This window comes from Natrix helvetica (genome assembly GCF_964273705.1).
Source record: "Natrix helvetica genome assembly, chromosome: 6".
Lineage (NCBI taxonomy): Eukaryota > Metazoa > Chordata > Lepidosauria > Squamata > Natricidae > Natrix > Natrix helvetica.
The window spans coordinates 78,289,364-78,302,388 of NC_138553.1; the positions used below are offsets into that span (position 1 = coordinate 78,289,364).

Sequence of the window (13,025 nt, forward strand, 5' to 3'; positions counted from 1 at the left end):
GAAGGAAGGAAGGAAGGAAGGAAGGAAGGAAGGAAGGAAGGAAGGAAGGAAGGAAGGAAGGAAGGAATAGCAATAGCATTTAGACTTATATACTGCTTCATAATACTTTATAGTCCTCTCTAATCAGTTTTACAGAGTCAGCCTATTGCCAACAATGTGGGTCCTTATTTTACCGACCTCGGAAGAACGGAAGGCTGAGTCAACCTTGAGCCAGTCAGGATCGAACTGCTGGCAGTGAGCAGAGTCAGCCTACAATGCTGCGTTCTAACCACTGCACCACCCTGGCCATAGTTCCCCACCCCTGTCTCATGGAAAAGATCTCCAACTGAAAAAATATGAGGTATGTATCCGAGAATCTGCCCTGGTCCCAGAATTCCCACTGCATGATTACAGCTTAAGCCTGGTTTAGACTTCAGCGTCATTACACACAGTGATACCATTTATATACCGCTTCACAGCCCTGTCTGTGATTTATAGAGTCAACATATTGCCCCCCCCTCCCGCCCAACAATCTGGGTCCCCATTTTAACGACCTCACAAGGACGGAAGGCTGAGTCAACCTTGAGCCTGGTGAGATTCAAACTGCCAAATTGCAGGCAGCAGAAGCAGCCTGCAGTACTGCACTCTTAACCACTGCGGCTCATTGGGGAATGTCTGCGTCTGTCGTTCGGAGACGGTTGCATAGCATTTATTACTTTGGCAAAGGTTAACGGTCTGGGTAGGGGGCGCTCAAACAACAAAGCACAGAGAAGGCGCTTTGCCATCAGCCCGCCTCCCAACAGGAAGTCGGATCAACCAATCGGCATGCAGGGCGCACGTCTCCACACAACCAGTGGTTGGGATTTGGGAAGTGTGTGAGCTGGCCCTTCTGCAACCATTTGCAACCACTGTTTATCCATCCACCCCTTCGCAGCGTGGAGACCCGACGACCCCTACGCGTAGTAGCTGAAGTCTAAATCAAACTTTAGTGCGACTCACCGACTGCCGAGTCTCTTTTGAACTTATTATAACAGAAACAGTCACTTTTTACCCCTCCTGGTTTTAAATTTAAAGCTGTTTTAAATTTAAAAACAGTTAAAAAATATTTTAAACTGTTTTTTTAGAAAAGTATTTTTAAAAAGTATTTTTTTTCTTTCTTTCAAAGACTGCACCATTGAGTTCCGGGGGAGAGCAGGGGACATGAGGGGAAAAAAGGGAACAAAGGAAAAATAGTTAATATTCTGTAAGATAAAGTACCCCCCGACCCCCTCAACCCCCCCCCCTCACTCCCCAAACCACTCTTGTCCAAGCAGATCCAATTCACCGGGGTGTCATCCGAATGGCTTCGTTCAAGTCCCAGAACCCGGGTTGGGTACGAGCCATTTAAAAAAAGATTATTTTAAAAAGTTAATAGACACATCCGTCAGCTACCTCAGTGATGTAATGCCGATCAGCACTAGAATGTTATTCCACCTATAAGGTTACAAACAAGGAGTTTTGAGAAGGAGTAGAAAAACTGATTTGAGTTCAGGGAAGTTCTCCTCTTCTTTGGCAAAACAATGACCGAGAAGATACAAAAAAGGTCCTTGTAAATACTTGCGTTCAGTTTAATCCATCTTGGAAAAAAATGAACTAAGCGGGATAGGCAGCCCCAAAGTCAGACAAAGTGATTCAAGGTATACATATATATATATATATATGTGTTTTTTGCAGTTGTTGTTCTGTCCTAATGGGAACAGTTAAGGGCTGATGCAGTTTTAAAAAAAGAAGCATTTTAGGCATCGTATTTTTTACCGGTCCTGTGAATTTGCTGGAAGAGAGTCATGGAAAAGGCCATGCCAAGAATCTGGAAGACAAGCGAGAGAAAAAGGATGTCGGAATTAATTGCGGGATACAAACGGCACTTTTACCGAGGCTCACACCCGCACGATCTCTACCAAAGTCACCAAAGACAGGCCCCGGGTGGTGGGTCTCAATTTATCTTACTACTGGTTCCCTCGTGTGTGCGTAACACTCCTGTGCATGCGCGTCTGGGCGGGCGGGCGGAGCCTTCTGCCGCCACTTCCGGTTTGCCCGATCCAGCAGAAACCCGCCTCTGACGGGCCCCATTGCAGTAAGATCTTAATTCCCGCTATGACTTCGAATTTATTTTCTTTTTAGGACCCTGTAATCCCTGAATTCAGGGTAGAGTCGGGGCAGCGGAATAGAGCTGAGCATTTACTGGCCCAATGCCCTTCCTGACGCCTACGTGGATTTCACAACAAATATTGCCTGAGAGAGAGAGAAACGTCCGTCACGACCTAGGATTGAACTCTCTACCTTCCGAGCGGGAGGTGAGCATCTTCACCGCTAGACGCATATATATCATCACTATTAAAACTGTTTCAAAATGGTCCTAACCGGAATCCCACCCCACCCACCCCCGTTCAATTCTGGAGTTGACCGGAAGTCCAGTTCCCCCACCATAGAGTCTCCTCCTTGCACTGTGTCTTTTTTTCATCTGCCGACAGGAAGTCCGTTTCCCCCACCATAGAGTCTCCTCCTTGAGCGGTGTCTTTTTTTCATCTGCCGACAGGAAGTCCAGTTCGCCCACCAAAGAGTCTCCTCCTAGCATGGCGTCCTTTTTCCTCTACCTGTCCTAACCGAAAGCCCTATCACAATTGTGGAGCTGACTGGCGACAGGGAGCCACAGCAGAGGGAGGAAAGAGCCACATGCGGCTCCAGAGCAACAGTTTGCTGATCCCTGAGTTCGCCCATACCTGTATTATGAGGAGACACATCCCGACGGCCCCAGGGATATGCTTGTTATCTTCAAACCACGTCATGACCTTCTCGTAGCACCCCTGGAGAAGAAACATTTTTTAAAACATTGTTTGATAGCAACAGCATTCTGAGCTGGAGAGAGCGGCCGGGGTGGGGGGGTGGGGGTGGGGAGGAAGGGTTGACTTCTCCCTACTGTCTTCTCCGTTTTGGAGACTCCTTGTAAGCAAGAGCCGTTGGCAGGAGTTGAAACCTTCAAATGAAATTTGACAAGGACTCGACAAGGAGGTGGAATTTTGCTCTTTTGTGTACGTACCGATTGCTCAGCACTTAAAGCAAACAGTGTTTTTGTTTGTTTATAATTACATGATTTTACATGCTTGGCAACTGACTGCAAAACATGTGTGAAGGCAAGGTTATTTTCATTCAGAACGTGTCTGTGGCACGCACGCACACACACACACAAAATCAAACTAATGTTTTGTGTGAATCTATAACTACCGTATTTTTCAGAATATAAGACGCAGCTTTTTCCCACAAAAAAGAGGGTGAAAATCTGGGGTGCGTTTTATACACTGAATACAGCATTTTTGGTCTCCCCAAAACCCCGCCTCCTTTGCAAAAGTGGCAGTGCATAGCTTTTAGGCGGCTTTCAGAGTGCTCCTGGGGGCTGGGGAGGGCAGAAATGAGAAAAAAACAGGGTGTTTTTTGCTCATTTTTGCCCACTTTCCAGTCCCCAGAAGCACTCTATAAGCCTCCCAAAGGCTATGCAAGCCCTTTTTTTGACAAAAATGGGCCCATTTTCACAAAAAATGGACCGTTTTTGGGAGGTCTGCAGAGTGCAAAAAATATTTTTCTTATTTGCCTCTTCAAAATCTTGGTGCATCTTATACTCCGGTGCACCTCATATTCTGCAAAATACGGTATATTTTTAATCCCTGGAAGGAATATTTCCAGAGAATTTTACTGTCATAAGGTTGGGTGGGAAGGTGAAAATCCCTCCCAGAAGACAGAAGGTAACTTCAATTGTAGCACTGCTGGAGAAACCTGTGCAAAGAAACCTCCAGAAGGACTCCAGATTGACTTGAAGGTGACTTTACTTTTTATGTACTACACAGTACTTAAATCCTCTCTGGTGGAACGTAAGGGAGCTGCACAAGCTCCCTTCTGCAATCTGTAATCTAAGCATCAACCCGAGCCGAGTATTTTTAGCACCAGATCAATTCCTGGATAAATGGCTGAGTGAACAACAGTTATTATCTATTAGCAGATTTATGCCTCGCTCCTATCCTGATTTACCTACAGCGGGGGTGTCAAACTGGATTTCTTCAAGAGCTGGACCAGCATTGTAGTTCTCCTCTGTGAGCTGGCTGGGGGGGGGGGGGAGTGGGAGGGATACGAGATTGGCGCCTCCTGCAGCCCTTTGCCAGCTGAAAACAGGCTGTGGATGGGGGGGGGAAGGGCCCATGTGGTCCGTTTTCAGCCTCCACAGCCTCCTGCAGGATGGAAACAGGTGACGGGAGTACTCATGAGGCCCCCTGCAGCTCATTTTCAGCCTCCATGGCCTCCTGCAAAACTCTGCCAACTGAAAAAGGGTTGCAGGGCGGGGGGGAGGCGCCTTGCGGTTCATTTTTGGCCTCCACTGCCTCCTGCAGCACTCTGCCGGTTGAAAATGGGCCATGAGGGGACTCGTGAGGCCCCCTGCAGCCCGTTTTCAGCTTCCACGGCCTCCTGCAGCACTCTGCCAGCTGAAAATGGGCCATGAGGGGACTCGTGAGGTGCCCTGTGGCCCGTTTACAGCCTCCATGGCCTCCTGAAGAATTCTGCCGACTGAAAAAGGGTTCGGGCTGAGGGGACTGGCGAGGCCTCCTGCAGCACTCTGCCAGATGCAAATGGGCCATAAGGGGACTCGTGAGACCCCCTGCAGCCCGTTTCCACCCTCCACGGCCTCCTGCAGCACTCTGCCGGCTGAAAATGGGGCACGGGGGGACTTACGAGCCTCCCCCCTGGCCCATTTTGGCTGGCAGAGGCACCGCAGGCCAGTCCTTTTGTTATTTACAGGCCAGCCCTGGGGGCCAGATCTAAGCATCCAGATCCGGCCCATGGGTCTTGAGTTTGACACCCCTGACACAGAGGTCATTCCCACTGAATTCGACAGGACTGAAGGATTCATGATGGAGACTTTGATAGGTAGTTCTCGGCTTACAGGCATTCGTTTAGCGACCGTTCAAAATTACAACGGTGCTGAAAAAAGCGAGGGGACTATTTTTCACCCTTAACGATCCCCACATCCCTGTGGTCACGTGATCAAAAATTCAGACGCTTGGCAACTGGCATGTATTTATGACGGTCGCAGGGTCCCGGGACCCCCTTTTGCGACCTTTGGACAAGCAAAGTCAAGGGGGAAGCCATATTCACTTCACAATGTCAGTGTTGCTAACTGAACAGCTGCAGTGGCTCGCTTAACAACTGTGTCAAGAAAAGTCGCAAAATGGGGCAAAGCTCGGTTAACCACTCTCTTACTTCGCACTAGAAATCTGGGTCTCGGTTGCGGCCGTACGTTGAGGACTACCTATCAATATTCCTAGTCAATGAAGTAACCTTGTTTGGAAGGATCTAGGGGCGAGCATACATTCGGGTGATGAGTTACCGTTTTCCACACCAAGTTCGTGTTGTTGAAATTCCGACCACAATCTTGGGAATTCTCCATACAGCATCTGTCAGGGACAACGTTATCACCCAATACGGGGTACCAATCTCTATAATCAGTTACCCCACAGCAGTGCATCTATTGGGGGAGGAAAAGGAGGAGAATGAGCTGGAAGGTTTTTTTTTAAGTATTTCTGTTCCTAAGAAAGTTGCTTAAAAGTTCACAACATTACTAGAGAAATGAGAATATATTTCAGAAATGGATGTGTTATACCTGTAAAACAAAAGCAAGAGATCAAGCACCTTATTACAGGTAGTCCTTGATTAATAGCTGCCTCGTTCAGTGACCTTCAAACTTGTGATGGCCCTTCCTTCCTTCCTCCTTCCTTCCTTCCCTTTCCAGCAGGCATGTAAAAGGCTGCTGCTGGATGGGGAGGAAGGGAGGGATTGTGAGAGTGGCTGGGAAACTGTCACAGAATATCATGTGACCACAGCCATAGTAGCCAGTAGCATTGAAGCAGGGATGGGTTGCTGCTGGCGCAGAACATTATAAAATGATTCAAAAACATGCCAGCAATAGCATGGGTGACCGGGGAACCAGTTCGGGGGCATGGCCAGCCTGCTGTCCCTACCGGTTCGGCGACCCAGTCCCGATTTCTACTACCGGTTCGCCTGAACCAGTGTGAAACGGTAGCAAGCCACCTCTGCACTGAAGTAGCTACACTTCCCCAAATTTCATTTCCCCAAAAAATCATGGGTTCTGGATTTTGGATACATTCTAACTTGTTTCCAACATTATTGCCCGACAAATAACCATTTTGCGCAGATCGCGAGAATGAGCATTTTAGTACTACATAAGATAGAGGAGCCTTATTAGCTTTTAACATTGGCTGGATTTATATAGCCATTTGCAATGAGTTTCATTTGTTTTTTGTTTTAATAGAGAGGGGTCGTTTAAAGGGAGTTTTTATATGGTACGGTGGTTATGGAAATAACCGTTTACTGCAATTGGGAGTCACGGAAAGCAGTTTTCAGCAATGAAAACATTGTTCTTAGTTGCGAAGTTGTGTCCGACCCATCGCGACCCCACGGACAATGTTCCTCCAGGCCTTCCTGTCCTCTACCATCCCCCGGAGTCCATTTAAGCTCACGCCGACTGCTTCAGTGACTCCATCCAGCCACCTCATTCTCTGCTGTCCCCTTCTTCTTTTGCCCTCCATCTTTCCCAGTATTAAGCTCTTCTCCAGGGAGTCCTTCCTTCTCATTAGGTGGCCAAAGTCTTTGAGTTTCCTCTTCAGGATCTGGCCTTCTAAAGAGCAGTCAGGATTATAGAAGGTACAGACTGTACGTAGATGAGCGTGTGTATTAAGTTCAAAAGGAAAGAAATTGCGGATTGCTAATGCTACCAAATGCCACTAGATGGCAGCACCAGAACAGCAAAGACTTCTTGCCTCTCCTGCAGTGGGGGTCTACTTTTTGACTCAGAGTTTGATTTGCAAAGACGTAATATTATATAGTTTACCTCTGCTTGAATGATATTCCACGCGTTCTTCAGCCCAACATTATTTTCTGTTTCATACAGCTTGAGGCCCTCCTTCAAGTCCTGCTTTGCGCTTTCACTCACCTATTTCATAAAAAGAATGTTTTTTTAAAGAGTTCTAATTGTTAACAATCTGCAGGTATAATTTTTCATTTGGCTGTTTGGTTGGACGCGGTGTGACTGCCTTGTTCAGTGACCTTCAAACTTGGGATGGCCCTTCCTTCCTTCTTTCCTTCCTTCCTTCCTTCCTTCCTTCCTTCCATCCATCTATCCATCCATCCTTCCCTTTCTAGCAGGCACGTAAAAAGGCTGCTGCTGGATGGGAAGGAAGGGAGGGATTGTGAGAGTGGCTGGGAAACTGTCACAGAATGGACAAAATGGAACAGAATCTCTTTTGCAAAGTCATCCTTAATGGGTGGAGACTCCGGGCTTCCAAAGTTGCCCTGGAGAAAAATTTCTCAATGCAGGAGTAGTATCTGCGGGGTCAAAAAAGTCAAAATGGAAGCCGCAACAGCATGTGAGTGAGCGCACATTTTGAAATGCGCACTGCAACCGCACGGAGGGCGCACTGCGGTAGCCCACAGAGGAAGAAACAAAGGCAGAAGTGACCATAAGAAGGGCAGTGGTGGCACAGTGGTTAGAATGCAGCATTGCAGGCTAATTCTGCTGACTGCCGACTGCCAGCAGCTTTGGCAGTTCGAGTCTCACCGGCCCAAGGTTGACTCAGTCTTCTAGCTTTCTGAGGTCAGTAAAATGAGGACCCAGATGGTTGGGGGGGGGGGGCGATAGGCTGACTGTAAACTGCATAGAGAGGGCTGTAAAAGCACTGCGAAGCAGTAAGTCAGTCTAAATGCTAGTACTATCTCAGCCGTGGTGGCGCAGTGGCTAGGTGGTGATATTGCAGGCAAACTCTGCGGACTGCCAGCAGTTCGATTCTGACTGGCTCAAAGTTGACTCAGCCTTCTGTCCTTCCATAGTCAGTAAAATGACTCTGTAAACTGCGTAGAGAGGGCTGTAAAAGCACTGTGAAGCGGTCTATAAGTCTAAGCGCTATTGCTATCTATCGATCCTGTATCTGTGGTGGTGCAGTGGTTAGAATGCAGCATTGCAGGCTGACTCTGCCCACTGCCAGGAGTTCGATCTTGACCAGTTCGAGGTTGATTCAATCTTCCGCCCTTCCGAGGTTGGTAAAATGAGGATTGTTGGGGGCAATAGGCTGATAGTATAAACCGCTTAGAGAGGGATGTAAAGAACTGTGAAGCGGCATATAGGTTTAAATGCTATTGCAATTTCGTTGTATTTAAGTACAATGACAATAGAGATTATACTTACTCCTAATTGGGGAAGGACTGCATTTCAACACAAGGTGGATCTGTGCAAAAGGCTTTCCTGGCTGCGCTTGCTACCCGCTCTTTTGAAAGGAGCTAAGGGGGCGCGGTGGCTCAGTGGCTAAGACGCTGAGCTTGTCAATCAGAAAGGTCGGCAGGTTGGCGGTTCGAATCCCTAGCGCCGCGTTACGGAGTGAGCTCCCGTTCCTTGCCCCAGCTTCTGCCAACCTAGCAGTTCGAGAGCACGTAAAAAAAATGCAAGTAGAAAAATAGGAACCACCTTTGGTGGGAAGGTAACAGCGTTCCGTGCGCCTTCGGCATTGAGTCATGCCAACCACGGAGACGTCTTCGGACAGCGATGGCTCTTCGGCTTTGAAACGGAGATGAGCACCGCCTCCCTAGAGTCGGGAACGACTAGCGCATATGTGTGAGGGGAACCTTTACCTTTAAGGTTGCAGGAAGACACACACACACACAGAAACACACCCCAAATTGTAGACGTGTTTGGTCTGGGGAAGCAGAGCTCACTCAGAACTAGGAAGGGAAGGTCCCTGAATTCAGTGGGCAGGCAGCCACCCTGCCCTGCTCGTCTTCATTCTGCTCCACCCTTCCCCCATCCAAGGACGGAGGGAAATCCTTGGCTGCATCCCTCAAAGCAGCCAGAGTTTGATTGATGTGTCTGAGTACCAGCAGCCTACGGGTGATACCTGATCTCATGCCGATGGATGACCTCCTCAGAGGCCTCGCGTAGGGGTGGATTGAGAGGACTAAACCTTCAAGGACCCCACAAATCAGGGGTCTTCATTCGACCTCTCCCCACTTCGGGCTTGGAAAAGAGAGAAGAGCCACTGCAACGCTGCGCACACACACACACACACACACACACACACCTCACCCGGTTCCCTTAGTTGATCTAGAAAGATCCCCCATTGATAGGGAGAGATCAAGGACAGCCAGAAGAGGTCACATATCTGAGCTCCTCCCGAGGTCACCAATAAACGCAATGTACCATATTTTTTCGGCGTATAAGACGCACCCTTTTCCCTCAGAAAAGAGGCTGAAAATCTGGGCGCGTCTTATGCACCGAATACAGCATTTTTTGCCCCCCGAAACCCCGCCCCTTTTGCAAAAATGGCCATGCGTAGCCTTCAGGAGGCTTCCAGAGTGCTCCTGGGGGCTGGGGTGGGCAGAAATGAGTGAAAAACTGCCCATTTTTTGCTCGTTTTTGCCCCCCCCTCCAGGAGCACCCTACAAGCCTCCTAAAGGCTATTTATGCCCCCCGTTGTTCTTGTTTTAAAAATTGGGGAGGTCTGCAGAGCGTAAAAACTTTTTTTTTAATTTGCCTCTTCAAAACCTTGGTGCGTCTTATACTCCGGTTCATTTTATACTCCAGTGCGTCTTATACTCCAAAAAATACATTATGTCAATCCAATGTCATTGCCCACCACCTCAAACCTGATTGGAAAAGATCCCAGATAACACTAATTGTACTGCTATTTAATTATTATATTAGCATTCACATTAATAATTACGGATATTAACAATACAATTACTAATATTAATGTCTAAGGCAATGGTAAGGTAAAGGTTCCCCTCGCACATACGTGGCTAGTTGTTCCCAACTCTAAGGGGTGGTACCCATCTCTGTTTCAAAGCCGAAGAGCCAGCGCTGTCCGAAGACGTCTCCGGGGTCATGTGGCCAGCATGACTCAACGCCGAAGGCGCACAGAACGCTGTTACCTTCCCACCAAAGGTGGTTCCTATTTTTCTACTTGCATTGTTACATGCTTTCGAACCGCTAGGTTGGTAGAAGCTGGGACAAGTAACGGGAGCTCACTCCATTACGTGGCTCTAGGGATTCGAACTGCCGAACTGCCGACCTTTCTGATCGACAAGCTCAGGGTCTTAGCCACTGAGTATTTTTTTTGAAGCATAATCCCAAACAAGGATGTATTTTCAAGCTATTTTTTCCCCCTCTCTCTCCACCTTTTTATGCCGTAAACAGATTTTTCTTCCCTTTTTTTTTCTTGAAGTGAGTTGATTAAGCGGTAAATACGCTTAGTTGGTTCTCAGTTAGGAACCGGTGTGCAAATTAATGTTTCGGCAGCCTTTTTTCCTTCTATTGTGACTTAATTTTATCCCAAGAATTATGGTTTGGCAATGACCAACAGCTGTTTCATTGGTGGGTCATGCATAGCACCATAAATAAACTGCTAATTTCTTTCTCGGTTGACCTAGATCTTGAGTCTTTCTTGATTCAACTGAATGTACAAGAATGCTTCGGTCACCGTCTTGCCTCCATGCTCATTATCTTTTGAGGGAATATGCATGAATGTATACGTATATTTCCCCCCCACCCCCAGGAATTAGATGAAAGAAAAGAAGCTTTGGCTTCCGAAGATGAGCTAACCAGCTTAGTGGTAGGTTTGTCTGTGGCTATATAAATACTTACCTTGTCCATATAAACAAAGAACAAAATGAGTAATATCAGTTCAGCCAGGAGAATGATCAGCAAAACGACAAAAAACTGAAAGAAAGTGAGAGTGGAGGGTCAGAATCGGATCGCGGAAAGCGCTGAGAGAATCTCACATCAATGATATCGCTGGAGAGGAAAACACGAGATGCATAGTTACATTAACCTACTTAGGGATAATCAAAACAACAAGGGAAATGAGCTCTGATTAAATTCCACCCACCCACCCACCTCCAGACAGCTGGGGCCCAACATCACGTGGCCTGCGAGATCGGTCCAGCGGTCCCTGAATGGGGTCACAATTCCCTCCACGGCAGCTGGACTGGGAACAGTGTGTGTGTGTGTGTGTGTGTCTGTTCTTGGGCTAACGGCCCCTATTTAAATCACAGCTGGAGGGGATGAGCTGGGGGGGAGAAGCTCTGTCAACTGACCCAAATGGTTCTGATTCCACCTAGGACCGAAAGCTTCGGTGATGGCAAATCGACTCTGGATCGGTTGACCTCAAAAGTGCTTTTTCAAGAGGCAATTTGGACTTTCTGCTTTTTTTTCCTTTCCTTTGAAGACGTTTCGCTTCTCATCCGAGAAGCTTCTTCAGCTCTGACCGGATGGTGGGGAAGGGAAAGATTGATATTCCTTGCAGACAGCTGGTCATTTGCATCCTTTTAGAGGGTCGTTGAGGCCACTTGGAGATTTATCAGTATCTTCAGGGTGCAAATGGTTTCTGTAGTCTGCAATTATTTTCCTCTGGAAATCCATTCCTACTCCCACACCATTCCAAGGGTCTTCATCCCAAATTGTATAGCTAAAAGTCCGTAGAGATTCTCAGTCATTCCAGGTCACGGTTGTCCCAAAGGTGCTTTTTTTCAGGAGGCAACTGGACTTTCTTCTTTTTCTTTTGAAGATGTTTCGCTTCTCATCCAAGAAGCTTCTTCAGCTCTGACCGGATGGTGGGGAAGGGAAGGATTGATACTCCTTGCCGACAGCTGGTCATTTGCATCCTTTTAAAGAGTCGTTGAGGCCACCTGGAGGTTTGTCTGTGTCCCCAGGGTCACCTGAGCAGTGCAAATGGCTGTGGAACCTTCTTGGAACTGCTGAAAGGACTGTGTTGTAGATTGGAGATACAGCTGATGTCCTATCCCTCCCACCTCTGTGGCCTCTTTGACCCCCCTTTCAAACCAGCAGTCCTCTCTCTCCAAAATGTGGACTTTGCTATCTTCAAAGCAAAATGTCTTCAAAAAAACCCCAGAAAGTCCAGTCGCCTCTTGGAAAAAGCACCTTTGGGACAAGCATGACGGAGAATCTCCATAGACTTTCTTGGTTATTTTACTTGAAAAGGTTTCGCTTCTCATCCACGAAGCTTCTTCAGCTTTGGGTTAGGGTTGAACTGAAGAAGCTTCTTGGGTGAGAAGCGAAACATCTTCAAAAGAAAAAGGAAAGAGTCCAGTTGCCTCCTGAAAAAGCACATTTGGGACAAGCATGACGGAGAATCTCCATAGACCTTCTTTGTTATTTTACTTGAAAAGGTTTTGCTTCTCATCCAAGAAGCTTCTTCAGCTCTGGGTTAGGGTTGAATTGAAGAAGCTTCTTGGGTGAGAAGCGAAACATCTTCAAAAGAAAAAGGAAAAAGTCCAGTTGCCTCCTGAAAAAGCACTTTTGGGACAAGCATGGCGGAGAATCTCCATAGACTTTCTTGGTTATTTTACTTGAAAAGGTTTCGCTTCTCATCCACGAAGCTTCTTCAGCTCTGGGTTAGGGTTGAATTGAAGAAGCTTCTTGGGTGAGAAGCGAAACGTCTTCAAAGAAAAAACCAGACCGTCCAGTCGCCTCTTGGAAAAAGCACCTTTGGGACAACCGTGACCTGGATTGACTGAGAATCTCTACAGACTTTTAGCTGTACAATTTGGGAAGAACACCCTTGGAATGGTGTGAGAGTAGGAACGGATTTCCAGAGGAAAATAATTGCAGTCTACAAGACCCACTAAAAGAGCCAGGAGTTAAACCTCCAAGTGGCCTCAACGACCCTCTAAAAGGATGCAAATGACCAGCTGTCTGCAAGGAGCATCAATCCTTCCCTTCCCACCGTCCAGTCAGAGCTGAAGAAGCTTCTAGGGTGAGAAGCGAAACATCTTCAAAAGAAAAAGAAGAAAGTCCAGTTGCCTCCTGAAAAAGCACTTTGGGGACAACCATGACCTGAGTGACTGAGAATCTCATAGATGTCTTGATCAGTTGGATTGCTGAAATGTGGCCAACCGGCGCAGTCTTTGAAGGCAGCTCAATAGCCACAGATGGTCAAGAA

At 47.3% G+C, this 13,025-nt stretch overlaps 1 protein-coding gene across 2 annotated transcripts in view; it reads right to left on the reverse strand.

Moving 5' to 3' along the window:
• Nucleotides 1–1,402: 1,402 nt before the first annotated feature.
• Nucleotides 1,403–13,025, reverse strand: part of TSPAN9 (tetraspanin 9) — a 104,470-nt gene continuing 92,847 nt past the window's right edge. For both annotated transcript variants that reach the window (XM_081958023.1, XM_081958022.1), the window contains 5 exons: nucleotides 10,709–10,783; nucleotides 6,911–7,012; nucleotides 5,390–5,527; nucleotides 2,739–2,822; nucleotides 1,403–1,825 (listed from right to left, as the gene is read on the reverse strand). In XM_081958023.1, the coding sequence (XP_081814149.1) occupies nucleotides 1,754–1,825; nucleotides 2,739–2,822; nucleotides 5,390–5,527; nucleotides 6,911–7,012; nucleotides 10,709–10,783 (471 nt within the window). In that variant the 3' untranslated portion in view covers nucleotides 1,403–1,753. The remainder of the gene's footprint in view (nucleotides 1,826–2,738; nucleotides 2,823–5,389; nucleotides 5,528–6,910; nucleotides 7,013–10,708; nucleotides 10,784–13,025) is intronic.